This window comes from Aspergillus multicolor (genome assembly GCF_047715735.1).
Source record: "Aspergillus multicolor strain CBS 133.54 unplaced genomic scaffold BDW74scaffold_50, whole genome shotgun sequence".
Classification (NCBI taxonomy): domain Eukaryota; kingdom Fungi; phylum Ascomycota; class Eurotiomycetes; order Eurotiales; family Aspergillaceae; genus Aspergillus; species Aspergillus multicolor.
This window is the reverse complement of record NW_027396001.1, coordinates 1-15698: the sequence shown is the minus strand read 5'-3', so window position 1 is coordinate 15698 and position 15698 is coordinate 1. Positions and strand designations below refer to the sequence as shown.

General features: G+C 55.8%; 7 protein-coding genes across 7 annotated transcripts; 4 read left to right on the top strand and 3 right to left on the bottom strand.

The window, feature by feature from the left end:
* The first annotated feature begins 117 nt into the window (after positions 1 to 117).
* On the top strand, positions 118 to 1636 carry BDW74DRAFT_163521 (uncharacterized protein). Its single transcript, XM_073726118.1, has one exon. It carries the CDS (start codon positions 429 to 431, stop codon positions 1386 to 1388), a length of 960 nt encoding a protein of 319 aa, XP_073578085.1. The 5' UTR covers positions 118 to 428; the 3' UTR covers positions 1389 to 1636.
* An 821-nt stretch (positions 1637 to 2457) lies between these two features.
* BDW74DRAFT_163519 (uncharacterized protein) lies at positions 2458 to 3895 on the top strand. The gene is made up of 2 exons (XM_073726117.1): positions 2458 to 2515; positions 2572 to 3895. The coding sequence occupies exons 1-2, from the start codon at positions 2470 to 2472 to the stop codon at positions 3846 to 3848; spliced, it is 1323 nt and encodes a 440-aa protein (XP_073578084.1). The 5' UTR covers positions 2458 to 2469; the 3' UTR covers positions 3849 to 3895.
* Positions 3896 to 4257: 362 nt separating this feature from the next.
* BDW74DRAFT_189379 (cyanuric acid hydrolase/Barbiturase) lies at positions 4258 to 5341 on the bottom strand (the record flags this gene model as incomplete). The annotated part of the gene is made up of 1 exon (XM_073731958.1): positions 4258 to 5341. The coding sequence occupies exon 1, from the start codon at positions 5284 to 5286 to the stop codon at positions 4258 to 4260; it is 1029 nt and encodes a 342-aa protein (XP_073578083.1). The 5' UTR covers positions 5287 to 5341.
* A 418-nt stretch (positions 5342 to 5759) lies between these two features.
* Positions 5760 to 7398, top strand: BDW74DRAFT_183751 (permease for cytosine/purines, uracil, thiamine, allantoin-domain-containing protein; the record flags this gene model as incomplete). The annotated part of the gene is made up of 2 exons (XM_073730599.1): positions 5760 to 6123; positions 6200 to 7398. 2 exons carry the CDS (start codon positions 5760 to 5762, stop codon positions 7396 to 7398), a joined length of 1563 nt encoding a protein of 520 aa, XP_073578082.1.
* A 906-nt stretch (positions 7399 to 8304) lies between these two features.
* On the bottom strand, positions 8305 to 9986 carry BDW74DRAFT_189377 (uncharacterized protein; the record flags this gene model as incomplete). The annotated part of the gene is made up of 2 exons (XM_073731957.1): positions 8305 to 9623; positions 9656 to 9986. The coding sequence occupies 2 exons, from the start codon at positions 9984 to 9986 to the stop codon at positions 8305 to 8307; spliced, it is 1650 nt and encodes a 549-aa protein (XP_073578081.1).
* Positions 9987 to 10630: 644 nt separating this feature from the next.
* Positions 10631 to 12136, top strand: BDW74DRAFT_183749 (amidase signature domain-containing protein; the record flags this gene model as incomplete). The annotated part of the gene is made up of 1 exon (XM_073730598.1): positions 10631 to 12136. The coding sequence occupies one exon, from the start codon at positions 10631 to 10633 to the stop codon at positions 12134 to 12136; it is 1506 nt and encodes a 501-aa protein (XP_073578080.1).
* A 704-nt stretch (positions 12137 to 12840) lies between these two features.
* Positions 12841 to 15143, bottom strand: BDW74DRAFT_183748 (transcription factor domain-containing protein; the record flags this gene model as incomplete). The annotated part of the gene is made up of 6 exons (XM_073730597.1): positions 12841 to 13367; positions 13432 to 13772; positions 13823 to 14026; positions 14089 to 14472; positions 14520 to 14609; positions 14659 to 15143. The coding sequence occupies 6 exons, from the start codon at positions 15141 to 15143 to the stop codon at positions 12841 to 12843; spliced, it is 2031 nt and encodes a 676-aa protein (XP_073578079.1).
* Positions 15144 to 15698: the final 555 nt, after the last annotated feature.

The following is a 15698-nucleotide window of genomic DNA, read 5'->3' as shown; positions in this document are numbered from 1 at the left end:
CGGCCAATACTGAGGCCGAACGGCCGCCATTCCCAATCGGGCTGCGCAGGCTATTGCGCTGTCTTTCAGCCTTCCAGGGATCAGCTTCCCCCGTCGTTGGATCGGACTACACCAACTCCTAATGACGCCTAAATTTAAATCCTGATGACTCGAAACTGCCTTTTCAACGCCGGAAGGTCGCTTCCATCGGCGATCGTCTCCGTGGCTTCAAAGATATTTAGAGGCGGTCGGGGGCGTCCTTTCCTGCTTCCATCAACATCCTTCAATCACACCGCGCAACACGCAACGCATCCGCATCCTTTGTCAACCAGTCCAAATCCAAACAACGTTGGCAAACAAGACTCACCGATCCCCCACAACTCCTATTGCTTTCACATTTCTTCCATAACGCGACAACTTGACAGCTTGACACCTCCAAAAAACACACCATGCTCTCCTTCCTCGAGAAGCGCGGCGGCCCCTATGCCTCCACCACCGCTGGAGTAGGAGGTCTTCCAAACAATGTCCCTGATACTATAATCTGCGCCATCCTCTTCGCCATGTATTTGGGCTTTGCAGTGACCAACATGACGATCCTCCAGTTAAACAAGCGACGGGGACACAAGTTCCTCATGTCAGGCATGCTGTTTGGCTTCGGCATGGCTCGAATGACCACCCTTTCTCTACGCTTCGCATGGGCTAACCACCCGTATAACGTCAGTCTCGGTATCGCCGCCAATATCTTGGTCAACGCCGGCATCCTCCTGGTCTACATCATCAACCTGATCCTCGCCCAGCGCATTCTCCGGGCAAAGCAACCTCATATTGGATGGCACCCCGTTGTACGCCACGGCAGCAAGGTCTTCTTCTGGCTCCTCCCCGCTGCGCTCATCATGGTGATCACCGCGATTGTGGTTTCGTTTTACACTCTTGACCCGGTCACCCGCTCTAATTGCCGCATCGTGCAACTTACTGCCATCACCTACCTGTTCTTCTTCACCTGCCTTCCTCTGGTCCACATCATTCTAGCCGTCGCCCTTCCCCGGTCCAAGGATGAAGAGACATTCGGCGAGGGCAGTATGCTTGCTAAGATTCTCATTGTCACCGCGTCTACTTGCATGTGCATCTTGGTTTCTGGTTTCAAGATGGGTAGTCTCTACGAGCCACTGAGGCCCATCTCAGATCCGGCTTGGTACCACGGCAAACCAGCCTTTTACGTCTTCAATTTCGTCCTTGAGATCATGATCTTGTCTCTTTTAACTTTCAGCCGCATCGACAAGCGATTCTGGATTCCCAACGGTTCCACCAAGCCTGGTGACTACGGCGGAATGGGAAGAAAGGAGGAGTCTGGCGACGAGTCATCGCAGCGGACGATCAACGCCCAGGCGGCGCCCAAGGCGCAGGTCTGAACGCTCTCTTTGTTGCCCTTGTTTTTTTTTAAAAAAACCTTTTTGCTAGTTTTTCGGCGGGCGCAGGCTTAGACTGGCTTTTTTGTTTTTTTTCCTGGTTTTCAAACCAAAGCGTCCATTCTAGTGATATCATGTTTAACTAGCGGCGACCTAATTTGAAGCGATATCCCCGTCATAATACAAACCTTTGTTGCCTCCATATTTTGTTTCATGACTGCGAGAACTTAAGCCTTTCTTGGATTCCGAGTCTCCTAGGGTCCAAATTTTGACAGCAGTCTGCAGATCATCATACGCTAGGAGGGTCGGGCTGGCGGTTTCAGCGCCGGCGATCGGACGCGGACGAACAAATTCCGACCGTTCATTTTCCATGGCTCCAACCTTGTCTCGAATCGAAGACTCATCCTCCATCGAAGCTTCTTTGAACCATGACGCCTTCTTACAATACTATGACTACTATCCAAGCTGCTGTTGGAAGACATCTAAACTCAGCGAAAAGCTTGTCATGACTGACCACGCGTGGTTCCCAGCAAATCGATACCAGCGGACAGTTGCTTCCGAACTCCAAATTACCTTGTGGCGTCTGTTCCCACGCACTGTACTGGTCGCACAGCACTCAGGGTCCAGCTCGACCGGACCTCCATCTTTAGCGTCGACGGGTGGCCAAACACCGACCGCTTCTCCACGAGGGGACGATTTCAGCCCCTCAGCCTTAATGTGTCAGGATCGCCTGGCATTCGACAATGATGAGTGATCAGAAATCGTCGATAATCATGCCAGACACCAACGGGCCAACCCGCCCCGGGCGGAGGCTGTCAAACCTGGCCTGTTAGATGAGATTAAGCCTGACGAGCCTGCGATGTCTCACTTGGAAACCAATCGCGAACACTGCCAAGGACGTGGTGTTGCAGTGCAGCTGCAGGATTGCTGCACAAGGAACACGATCCAGGGCCAGGCCAATAAGGCGCGTCAGGAACCCGAGCTGCCCACCGACGAGCTGATCGCGATTCCTGACGAGTTATAACTTATAAACAGCAAGGCCCCCAGCAGTAATCATTCAGTTTCTTCCACGCTCTGATCAACAATGTTGTTCTTCGCATTCTTGCTCGGCGCAGCTGCCGCCCAGGAAGGTAAGTGCCTTTTTTCCCTCGATTTTCAGGCCATTGATTGACTCGAAGCCGGCCAGCTACTACTAGCGACCAATGGCTCATCACACTCAACACGACGATCTTCTGGCCCACGTCCACGGATTACTTTTACGGGCCTACCACTGGACCTAGTGCATCTGTAGTGTCCTGCAATGCCGCTTGGGTTGAATGGGCACAACGCTCCTCTGAACTCCGCTCTCTGGGCCCCACGACTGAGAGCCCATATTATGGATCTTATGAGAGCAGCGAAGGAGCCTGTCGCACTTCGGTCACCGCCGAAGAATGGTCGGACCCTCATTCAGGCCCTCTCACCACCCTGTGCGATGGCGCGCCTCGTGCGCTGGGACCTAGAGAAACAGTAACCGCGTACTACCCCGGCACCGGTCCATGCTCCTCGTTCTGGAAAACCAATACGTACACAAGTACCCTCTACCGCGACCCCGGCCCCGCCCCTGATTGCACTCTGGAAGTAAGCGAGTGTGTTCCAATCTGGTCAACATACTCCGAGCTATCGAGCTCATGGGAGGAGTCCGTCATCACCACTGCACCAGGCGACACCAACAGCCCCATCCGACCATGGGACTGCCCAACACCTACCCGCTCATACCCAGAAGAGAACCCCTGCTCCAACTGCCACTTCCTCCCCGGAACCGCAACCCTCTTCTACTGGCCCGTCACCACAGACGCCGGGGACCTCTGTCTGCAGAATGGAACGACCCTCTCCCCGTCAGGCCCCAGCACAGCCATCGTAAACGGCGAAACATTTGTCTCGCCCACAGTCTACCTCTCCTTCACCACCATCTACGCCTGGAGCAACCGCCGCGCCCACCCAGGCAGCCAATGCGGCGAAGACCACTACAACACCGTCGTAGCCGTGAACCCCGAAACGCTAACCTCAATCCGCCGCCACCGAAACGCAAAATACCCAGTTATCGGCACCGCATACCCCTTCAACTTCGCCGAGTTCCAGCCGCATGAGATTGGGAACTATACCCAGTCGCTCATTCCCTGGCCGCAATACCGCGGCGGCGAGCAGTGCCCGATTCCCGACGGAAACACCTGCACCATGATTCGCGATGACTATGTGCCTTGGGTTAAGATTCCGGCGGAAGTCAGGGACATCGACCCCGGCTGGAGCGTTTGCGATGACGACTGGTATATCCCGCCCGTTACGATGGTCGCGCTGGACCGGGAGGAGATTACCATTACACCGACGCCGGAGCCGGAGGCCGATGTGCAGAGGTTGGCGTGGGATGATGCGATGCCGGGCGAGGGGCTCGCGGCGACGACGCCTGAGCCTACGAGGGGCTGGTAAAGGACCGCTACGACTGCGTCAGAGTGTTCTACCAACTATGATCTAGCTCAGATGATGATGATGATGATGATGATGATGAAATTGATCGATGTAACTTCGAACCATCCTTGCTTGGACTGGCCATTTTCAAGTACTTTCCTTACAAATGCCACAACCAAGATCGGGTTACAATCCTCCTTGGGTACTGGAGCCCTAGTTTTAACAACTGTCTGCGATCTGTATAATAATCTCGTCTAGTTATCGGCTCAGCCTGTAATGCTGTAAGAGGATCAAAATACATTCAATCCTCCGGACAAGAAGCCCAAGCGTTCTTTCCGCCCATGTATATTATTACCGAGTTTGATGGACAGCAGTAAACAAGAGGTATGTCACATACACCAGCTGAGGTTGTCTATCTCGTAGGTATAATTTAAACCGAATAAACAATACACAAACTCCCACCACCCGGAGGACCCTGCCCTTCCCCTCCACCACTAACATAGACCGCAGAATCCCCTACCAACCCGGCAACAAGGCCCCCAACCGCCGCCCTTGCATGCCTTGTGCTGTGAATGTCACTATCGGTATTCATCGTATGCCGCAGTCCGCGAATTGATCCACTCGGATCCGCCTCAGCCTTGACAAACACCTGCTCAACCTTGCCGTCTTCCGCCTTGATCTGATCGAGCATTTCCAGAACCACCCCAGCATCCATTGCATCTTTCATATACCCGGACGTTGCACGTAATCGACCCTGCGCCTCCTGCGGATCCGCGGCGAGGACCATGATATGGCATCTCTTCAGCTCAGCCCCGGAGCTGCAGCTCGCCCGCGGACTCCAGACGGCGCCCAGCTCCCCTCCCAGCCCGGCGGCAAGTTCCCCGGGGGTGATTTCGCCCAAGGAAAGCGCTATCCCCAGGACACTCGCGTACCGCAAGAACGCCATGGAGTGGTACGTGTCCGCGGTGATGGGAACCTGCGCAGCGGCGCGAACCTGCTCGATATCCGCCGACGTAAGAAGCGGGCATTTGACCAACACCAGGCGAACCGCGTCCGCTGGAATCCCAGCGTCTGCAATCAACGCGAATATCACCCCCGCTACCTCGCGGCTCTGCACCTCCGTCCCGACCTCCTGCGGCGCAAGGGGCCTCGTGTGCGCCGAGCATGCGACCAGCCCAGTCCGTTCCCGCGAGCGAACGAGGAATGTCACATGTGGAGAGAGGACGCCCTCCGTGCCGCCGGAGAAGACGGTCACTGCCGAAGCCGGAATCCGGGCCGGGGCCTCGAATGCATGCGCGCTCAGGGTGCGCGAGAAGTCGTTGACGCAGCCGTTTCCCTCGGTTTTGCCGATGACCGCGAGCACGTCGGATGCAGGGTGGCCTTCCTTTTCGAGACGGAGTAAGGGCGTTGTGTCTGCTGGGGAGGAGGTGGTGTACTTGAAGATATTGATGGGCGCCATGATGGTCGATCGGTGATGTGAATCAAGGTTACGGTAGGGGTTTCGCGGATGGTGGCAGGGTTGCTGTGGGTGCCATGACCTGGAGGATACCTTTTACGGTGATACCGTGCTATGTATCTATTCCTCCAGGCCGAGATAAGCCGATACGGTAAGAGAGGTAACGGTCACAGTGATTGGTGAAGACGCAGTTGGAGTAGTGACCAAACTCCGCCGCGGCCCGTGGCGAGCGGCGAGATTGGGCTTGCCGAATGAATGAGTGAGTACAAGGCTGAGCTTATCGCCAGGAGATACAGTACGGTATTGTATCACCGAGCTGTTACCAGGCATTGGGATCAGATAGCGAGTCCTCGGGGGCTGGGAATCTTAGTACATCATTATGTTGTGGTGGTATAAACCATCTTGCAATTGGATATATATACATCCATAGTCCCATGGGAGGTTTCCAGAGACCTTGCGGCAGATGACCAGTGAAGATGTTAAAACTATGCCAGAAGATCACGCTCCACCCTCCTCCATCGCAATGTCTCCCAGCGAATGGCTTTACCAATGCCGACATGGACCCCGTTCCATTCAAGGACCGTACCTGGGCCTGGTACGACGCCGGCGGGTTCTGGGTCTCTGAAGGGTTCCAGATTCCCGTCTTGCAAATGGCAGGGTCGCTTGTTGCCAATGGACTGAGCCCCGGAATGGCAATGGGCGCGGTCATGGTTGGAAACGTACTGGTGATGATTCCTTGCGCCCTGAACGGATACGCCGGGGCCGCGACGGGGGTCAACTTCCCTGTCATCAGCCGCGCAAGCTGGCGGTGGCGATTCGAGCCATCGTCGCCGTGTTCTGGTATGGGATCCAAGTATCCACCGGGTAGATCTCCTCCTCGTTGCGACTTGACATCCCTCGGCTGATGACTCTGCAGAGGAAGCTGCATCTACCGCATGCTCGCCGCCATCTGGCCCTCCCTCCCGGACCGTATCCCCAACCACCTCCGGCGATCTCCTCTGCTTCTTCCTCTTCTGGCTCCTCACCCTCCCCTTCCTCGCGATCCCCGTCTCCGCCCTGCGCTGGCTCTTCCGCGCAAAGCTCCTTCTCATGCCCATCACCGGCCTCACCCTCTTCACCTGGGCCGTCGTCCAAGCCCACGGCCTCGGCCCCATCTTCCACCAGCCCTCCTCCCCCCCAGCAGGCTACAGCACCACCTTCCTCTTCTTTTCCGCCATCACCTCCGTCGTCGGACCCCAGGCCACCTTCGCCCTCAACATGGGCGACTTCTGCCGCTACGCCAAGCATCCGCGCTACTCCAGCTACGCCCAGTCCCTCATGATGCCGCTCTGCCTGACTCTAACCGCCTTCCTGGGCATCGTGCTCTCCTCCTCATCAACCACCATCTTCGCCCTGCCCGCACCCGAGTGGGATCCGCTCGCCCTGCTCGACCACTTCGACTCGCGCGCCGCGCAGTTCGTCGTCTCCCTCCTCTTCGCCTTCGCAACCCTCTGCACCAACATCGCCGGCAACTCCGTCGCCTTCGGTAACGACCTCACCTCACTGTTCCCGGGATGCATCAACATCCGCCGCGGCCAGTTCCTCTGCGCGGTCCTCGGCGTCGCAGTGACACCCTGGAACATCCTCAACAGCGCAACGACCCTGCTCACCTTCCTGAACGGGTACGCGGTGTTTCTCGGCGCCCTGTGCGGGATCCTCCTCGCCGACTACTGGATCCTGCGGCGCAGACACGGGGTCAAGCTGGGGCAGCTGTACCAGCCGCATGGCGCGTACTGGTTCGTCCGCGGGTGGAATTTCCGTGCCGTCGCGGCGTTCTTCTTCGCAATCGCGCCGAATCTGCCTGGGTTGGTCAAGTCGGTTGCGCCGGGGATCCGCGCGGTACCGAGAGGGTTTGAAGACGTGTACACGATGAGTTGGCTGGTCAGTCTTGTTATTGCTGCTAGTGTGTATTTGGGGTTTAGTGTGGCATTTCCTCCGGTCCCTATGGAGATTGGAGGTGCCGGTAGCGAGGAGGAACAGGATCACGCAGTGGACTGGCTGTATTCTTCGGCGGAGGTCACCGACCTCGATCAGGAGCACATTCGCGTCAAACCCGAGAGGGCTGACCTCAGTTAAGACAGCTACAACCGGAACTAGGGAGGGTATGCTGCACGCCCTCTACGTTTGTATTGGCTTGATGGTGGGTGTTGGGGATCTAGCAACGGAATATGATATGATATTCAACTCGGCGGGGTGGTATGGTATTATGTCCGCCTCAGGACTGTTCTAACTTGAAAAAAAAGCTAAAAACACAAGGATATTATACTATCCCCTACTCCTCCACAGATTGTGATCACGGCATTCAATAAAGTAATCATGCGAGTCAGCGATCGAAGAAGTATAATACCAGTGGAAAAGTGTTGTCCATTTTAGAATAAAGGCTAGTACTACGTACAGCGAGGTGAAATCGTACGTTATTTATTTGATCAAAAATAGTCCTGGTCATAGCAGCTCTACAGATAGAAAAGGTATAGCACTTGTGGTGCCAGCTAGAGTATCTCTTCCATCTATAATGGAAAGCAACACCGCCTGTTCTTCGCAACGCCGGAGTTGTATTTCGAGGCGAATAGCTGGATTAGATTCGTGTTTAGATTTGATCACGCTTTGTGGTAGCAAGAGATTTGGCACGAGAGGCTGGAGGAAAATGTCCAAGTCCAAAGGCGTAGTGGCCGGTGCGCAAGGGTAAAGGTAAGTATATGGTATTATAGTAGGACAGGGATGGATGAGATGGATGGATGGATGGGGTTCAAATGGAGCTCTACTATCTTCATCTCGACACACCAGTCATTCATATGTACCGGTAAAGTGGCAACTGGCGCTACCGTAGTGAAAGTGCGGACCAGCCTCGTCCATCGAGGTACCAGAACACCCACATTCCTCGCTACCATTCCTTGCTTTGCTTTGTATGGTACCGTACCTATGGTAGGTGTCTACCCCTCACCCCTCACCCACCTACAAGATCCATGATAACTCCGCCTCCCTCTACAGCTCCAAAACAATCGTGCCCACACCACGAGAAACACAACTCAGCATCGCATTACCCTTCTCCGCCTCCGGCAGCCCGGTGCCCCTATGCTCGATGCGGCCGCGCCGAACACCCACCCTGCACGTCCCGCAATTCCCCGCCTCGCACGACGACGGGATATCGAAGCCTGTCTCCCGGAGGACGTCGAGGAGCGTGCTCGTCTTCGCGACAGTAACCGAGATATCGGAAGCCGCGAGGTGCGCGGAAAACGGGTCGCCGGAGGTGCTGGCCGCAAACGCTTCAAAGTGGAGATTGAGCGGGTTGATCCCGAGCTCGGTTGCGGTTGCAGTCACGGACTCCTGGAGGCGCGGTGGCCCGCAGCAGTAGACGTGCGAGTGAGCGGGGATTGTGGTCAGGAGGGCGCTCGTGTCGAACGGAGTGCCGTTGCCGGCGCTGGCGGATTTGTTGTAGATGGTGAGGTTTGAGCCGAACTCGGGCAGGAGCGCCTTCAGCGCAATGTCGTCCGAGCTGCGGACGAGGTAGTGCAGGTGGTATGGGATGTTCTGGCGCTGGCAATGCTGGGCAGAGGCAATGAAGGCGGTTATGCCGACTCCGCCGGCGATGAAGACGTGGCGGGCTGCTTCGTCTGCGAGGGGGAAGCTGGGCGTGATCGGGCCACTCTGGATCACGTCGCCGGGCTGTAAGGTTTCATGAACGAATTGCGACGCTCCTCTGCTGGTCTCGCTCAGGGTGATGGCGAGGTGGAAGCAGTTGGAGTCGCCTGTGACGACGGAGTAGGTGCGAGTGAAGCTGCCCCCCAGCCAAATCCGGACGTGGCATCCTGGCGTGACCACCGTCGGGACTTTGAGCGGTACCAAGGCTTTCAGGGTCAGCGAGCAGATCCGAGGCGTCTCTCTTGTCTTCTGGGACACTCTGTACTTAGTCCAGGTGGTCAGGGCCTTCTCGGGGGCGCCTAGCAACCGGCTGGCTTGGTTCTCCCATTGCTTCTTCAGTCTGTTCGTGAAGATCCCGCGCATCTCAGAGCCCAGCTCCTTGATCTCAAGCACCTCCCGCATCACTCTCTCATTGCGCATGTCATGGTACAGATAGAACTGGACCCTCGCAACCGTCCACTCCGGGTTCGGCCGCCGTAGCAAAACCATCTCATCGCCCGCCTGGATCCGCCCTTCCCCCAGGACGCGGTAGAACCAGCCCGTGCGAAAGAGATCCTGCGCCCGCTTCGCCATGTCCTTGACCTGGAACCGATGGTTCAGCTTGTAGCACGGCTGCCTTGGCCCGGTAACATGGGCGACAACCGCTCCAATGCGCACCACGTCTCCAATGCACACGTTGCGCTCGTTCGCACACGTCGCCACGAGGTTCTCGCCAAGGCGCCGGGGACAAACAGCGCCTCGCTCTGGGGGAACTCCCCTTTCCACCGCGGATCGTGCAGCGCGCTGTACTGCAGCAGCGCCTTTTCGGGCCCGCCGTGCAGCGCGAACGCGTGCTCGTCGCCTTCACACCCGAGCATCGTCACCGCGATCGCACCGGTTCGGATCTGCTTGTAGATGGCCGATGGCTCGCGGGTGGAAAACGTCGGCTTGACCTTGCCTGTTCGCACCTGGGCCAGCGTGTCCACGCGCCAGGGTTTCTCGAGAGCGCGGCTGGCTTCGCGGTCGATGTCGTGGAACGTCGCCATTCTGACGACGATGGGTCTAGGTGAATGTGGGTTGTCAATTGGATTCAAAGTGTTCTCACTCACAGGCTCACTATAGGCGATCTACTACCATCTCATACTGTAGGTATGGTAAGTAATGGCTGGTATGGCAGTAGATCGCCTGTCGGAGATGGCCGCCCGCGCGCCCCGGGGCCGGCGACTTGCGTCAAGACCGTACGGGCGCTGTAAGGTGACTGTATATCGCAATCCCGGCTGAATACAGATTGCCGTGCCTGAATTTGCATTCCACGGTATACTTGCAAACTGCCGATTGGCTCCGCGTACTCCCAAAGACGCTGGTCGGGTTTACCGTGGATTAGAGTCTTCGGCCGTTACAACGCAGGAGTGTCTGGGGAACGGCATGTATGGCCAACTTGTTACTTCCTTCCTATACCTTGTGTGATAGCCGTTGCCAAGATCTTGGGTATCTCTTGAGCGCAGCAGGAACTGGGCCGTCACCATTTTGGCCGCGGCGCCGCGGAGTACGGACGTCTTATCAGCGGTGCCTGCGTCTCCAACTACCGTATGCTTCTATTTCTGATGAGTTTTCCTTACTTGTGACTGACATCTGCTGAAACAATCGCACTCCGATTTCCTTTTCATATCTGGCCCATCATATCTCGATCATGGGCTCCTCGGCAGCCTCAATGGAGTTGCCCCTACCCCTACGCATCACTACGCTCCACGACCTCTACGCATCAAAGAAACTTACACCCACCCACCTCATAAACCAAATCTACGACCGCATCGAATCCTACCCGGACAAAGCCGTCTGGATCCATCTCGTCCCGCGCGAAGAAGCCCTCGCCGCGGCCACAGCACTCACAGAACGATACACCAACACCAACCCCACAACCCCCCTCCCGCCCCTCTACGGAATCCCCTTCTCCGTCAAAGACTCCATCGACGTCGCCGGCCAGCCCACAACCCTCGCCTGCCCCTCCTTCGCCTACACACCCACCGCCACCGCCCCAGTCGTGCAAAGAGCCCTCGACGCCGGCGGGATCCTCCTCGGAAAAACCAACCTCGACCAGTTCGCCACGGGGCTCGTGGGCCACCGCTCTGCCTACGGCACGCCGCGCTGCATCTTCGACGGCGAGTACATATCCGGCGGGAGCTCGTCGGGCTCGGCGGTCAGCGTGGGCGCGGGGTTCGTTGCGTTCGCGATCGCCACCGACACGGCGGGGAGCACGCGCGTGCCCGCGGCGCTGAACGGGCTGGTCGGGGTGAAGCCGACGCTGGGGACGCTGTCAACCGTGGGGCTTATCCCGGCGTGCAGGACGGCCGACTGCGTTACGGTGCTGGCGAACTGCGTGGGCGATGCGCGGGTTGCGTGGGGGGTCATGAGGGGGTTTGATGCCGGGGATGTCTTTGCGCGGCGGGACGGGGAGATACCGGTCCGGCGGCCGTTTGGGGACGTGGTGAGGGTTGGGTTCCCGCCGCGGGAACGGCTGGGTGTGCTGTCGGCGCCGTACCGGGCGTTGTTCGAGCGGTGTGTTGGTGCGCTGTGCAGGTTGGAGAGAGCGCCTGCGGTGGGCGCGCATGCGCAACCGCAACCGCAATCGCAATCGCACGCTCAATTCCAAAAGGCCAACTTCGACTACGCCCCGTTCCAAGCGGCGAATGAGATGCTGTACGGGAGCTCGATTGTCGCGCAGCGGCTTGCCGCGTTTGAGGGGTACATCCAGGCGCACGGGCTGGACAAGCTGCATCCGGCCGTGAAGACGATATTCGCAGCGTCGTCTGGCTTCGACGCCGTACGCGCGTACAAGGACATCTTCGATCTGGCCCTGTACAAACGACAGGCGGAAACGGAGTTCCTCGAGAACATCGACATCCTGGTTGTGCCGTCGACGGTGACGCACTTTACCGTGGCGGAGATTGACGAGGATCCGATAGGAAGAAACAGGGTGCTGGGAAGCTTCACGCATTTCGTCAACCTGCTGGACCTGTGTGCGGTTGCTGTGCCCGTGGGTAGGTGGGAAAATGCGAGGGGGAACTTGCTGCCGTTTGGGATTACGCTTATTGGGCAGGCGGGGAGGGATGAGGAGTTGATGGCGCTGGGGGAAAAGATTATGGATTGTGTGAGCCCCTATCTGGAGGTTTATACCGGAGTCGGTGATAGGGCATAGATATAGGTGGCTCCCGTGTGGATAGTTTATATTATAGTGACTTCATTGTGTCAAACCTGTAACACCATAACAAGGTGTATGAATCAATCCTTTTTGGCCTAGTGGTATAACCTCCTAGGTGTGAAACATTTTTTATTTTTCGGCATCATGTCCTCAGCTTCGTGTTAACAAAATATATGGTTATATTGCACAAGAAAGCCGCTCGGTGGGGTGCTTTACCCGGTGATGTAGAGTTCTTCGTTCCTCGAAATAGTAGGTCATTGGTCAAGCCCAGGTCTGAGCAGACAGCATAGTGCAGCATATCTGACCAAGCTGCGTGCTGATGTATTCTTGATACTTTACGGTGATGACCAATGCAAGAGAATTACCACCTAGAGGCCCTTCTTGAACAAGTTTGGTTCTTAGGACAGTTTACCTGAGCCTAGATCTCAATAAGACGGCATTATGCGAGATTGTTACTTGAAAACGGACTTGGTAGGCGAGAACAGTAAAAACGGACTCAGGCAGGCTTAGGCAGGGGATTTTACGGCCTAAGATTCTAAAAAATGTGTAGACGTTGATCATCATGCCATCAGATGAACCTAAATCGCTTATATATTCTGTACCGATCACAGAACAGAATGAAGTGCTACAAGGCAGTATATATTGTACCTTAGCACTATAGGCGCAGGACTCCCGGCGGCCTAGGTTGTCTCCAGCGTCGGCTACACCTCGCTCGGATTAAGATCATTCCAGTCGTATTCGTAAAAGTCCAACCACCCGCCATCGCCCATATCCACCGGTGAGATCTGCTGCTGCTGATCCAACAGCAAGCTCTCCGTATCCACGGCATTTAGGATAGCCATAGACCGCTGATGCTCGAAGCGCGCGTCAGCTGGTGTTGTTATGGACGCGGATGCTGAGCCCGGTGTCGAAGAACGCCACCTGTTCAGATTGACCTCGAAGGACGACGTCAGTCGGGCAGTAGAGGTGGAGGGTGGCTGCTCAAGAACCGCGTTTTGGCGGTTATTCCGAACGATATCGTGGACTGAGAGGTGGTCCAAGTGGAGGAGAGACATGTCGAGGCGGCGGACGGCAAAACTGACAAAGCTTGCGGCGCGGCTCATCACACGAAGCGTCCAGCGGTACTCCTCGAGGTGTTTCTTGTAGGATTGTGTTTCTTCAATTCTTTGTGAAGTTAGGTATAGCAGGGCTGTGAAGACGCCGATGTAGACGAGGTTCATTGCGGATGCTACCGACTGTCTGTTAGAGTGGATCATGGATGCAAGAAGAGTGGGCGAGGAGAGACAACATACAGAAGTGCCAGAATGACTGGATCTGCTCTGGTGTCAGGCCCTTGACGAATTCAATAGAGGCGACGGCTCGTTCGCGCGCAGCTTCTCGGCAGACGCTGACTATCGCGGGGTCACAGGAGGAGCCTTGTAGGCCCAGGAGGATTGCCTTATGGAGGGAAATCTCGACGGCGTAGTACGCCAGATGCAGGGAGCCGATGGGCGATTTCCTTCTTGCCTTGGCGCATTCGAGATTGAGGCAGGTTGGGAGGTTGCGGCGCCATTCTCGCAGTTTGATCTGAATGGGTTTTGCGACCTGTAAGACGTTTCGCACTTTACGGTTTGTTTTCATTGCTCGAGCGGAGCTGGATAATCAGGCAAGTTATAGTGCGACAGGGTAATTGAAGTGACTTACTAGAAACCTCGCAGGATCTCATTGACGATCTCACTGAGGGATATCAGCATTTGAAATGACAGTCGTCCTGCCTCGACTTCGCCGCTCCCATCCTCCTGGTCTTCGCCTGTCGGCGTCTCTGGGAAGTCGTCCTCTGTTAATGGTTCAACTGCCCAGTCCAGTTCCTCCACAATATGGGACGGTCGGCCGTGGATGAGCGCCATCCTACATAGGTATTCATCAGTCTCACCTTTTGAAGATTAGAAAACAGGGCAGGTAGAACAGACCATTTGTCAACAACGTATACACTCCAAGCTAACCTCTTCCGCAGACTCTTTTCCCACGCCGGAATCCTCCAGCTATCACAATCGATATGCACACCAAGCTCCTGCATGGTGGCCACCAGCTGTGCGCTGAGCGCCCATGCATCGTCACTGTATGGACGATGTTGTAAGAGCAGCATACCTCCCTGCAGAACAGACAACTTAGGGCGAGATATCACGTCATGTAACCCCTTGCAAACGTATGCTTCAAGCAGATCCATATTCGGTCGCTCTTGGACCGACAGAAAGGGGTCCCACTCCCACCAGTCAAGCGCCAAGAGGTAGACGCCCCCTAGGCATGCTGGGGAAAATTCACGATGTGTGCGCTCGTATTTCTCCAAGAAGACTCTAAACTCTATTAGAATGCACCCACAACAAGACTGGACAGCGCATACCCTTTATCCAACACCGGAAACGACGGATGGATGATGCGAAAATACAGATGGACAAAGACGCGGTCCATGCGGCGCGACGACACGCTCGATCTGGTCTAGCAGGCCAATCTCCTCGGAGCGCACCTGCGTCCCCGAGTACCTTTTGAGCGAGAAACTGGCATCCGCAGAGACCCTGCGGATACTCAGCCCAGATGGAAATGCAAACTCATCTCGGCCGTCAAACTGGCAGTATTGCAGGTGGAACGGGGTCCACGGCCCAGAGGGCCCGTTGTACCTGGAGAACTGGTGCTGGAGCAGGCCGAGGTTATTTTTCAGCAGCGATGGGCCATGCAAATCGTCGTAATCCTCAATGACATCCAGCGTGTGGATCGACTGCTCTGTGGGTTCAGGTCGCTGCGATGTGGTGTATCGCGGTTCCGCTCTGGCTGGAGCGTCACCCAATGTGATGGACGAGTTGGTCTTTTGCTGCTTCGCCGGTCGTCTGGGCGGCGGGCCATCGAAGGTACAGCCGTCAGTGCTGTACAACCGGCATAGCTCACAAACAGTCTGGCCAGGCTCTACGACGCAACGGCGCTTGCGCTGGCGGCAGTTCCCACAGGGCCGCGGGCGCTTGGATGTCTGCATTGCTTTTATCAAGACCTATTGTAATACAGCCCATGCAACGAATCAGTGCCTTGGCAAATCGCACCAATCTGGCTTGTTCTTCCAGCCGTTCAGCTTTGGACGGTGAAGATTGTCGAAAGACCGAGGCGTGGGAAAGTACCCTCGGAGATAAAGTGAGGACGTTGACACACAGTACCTACCGAGCTCAGCGATTGGCTAAGGTGCGCCTTATCTCTACATATTCGTAATGTAAGGTTATGATGCCTTTGAACCGTACTAGCTAGGAATACTGATCGAATACTAGGGATTATGTTGAAGGTAAAGAGCGTGATGAATTCTTCTAGTTCTAAGAATGCTTTGGAGTTTTTATAGGTAAAAGCAGAGGTACTGTAAACAACATTTATAGCCGAATTTGTTTACCGTTTAGAGGTTTGATACATCCAAACCTGTTCGGCTTATAACTTCGGTAGTTGGAGGCCTTGAATTACTAAGAATTCTCTGCCTTAGGTGACACACCCCCTTAAGGCCTACTAATTACTGTTTTAAGAAAGGATAATGCTAGAAATGTCCACCATT

Coding starts and splice junctions, on each gene's coding strand:
- BDW74DRAFT_163521 (XM_073726118.1), top strand. CDS start 429: ATGCTCTCCTTCCTCGAGAAGCGCGGCGGCCCCTATGCCTCCACCACC.
- BDW74DRAFT_163519 (XM_073726117.1), top strand. CDS start 2,470: ATGTTGTTCTTCGCATTCTTGCTCGGCGCAGCTGCCGCCCAGGAAG. Junction 2,516..2,571: donor CGCAGCTGCCGCCCAGGAAG/GTAAGTGCCTTT, acceptor GAAGCCGGCCAG/CTACTACTAGCGACCAATGG.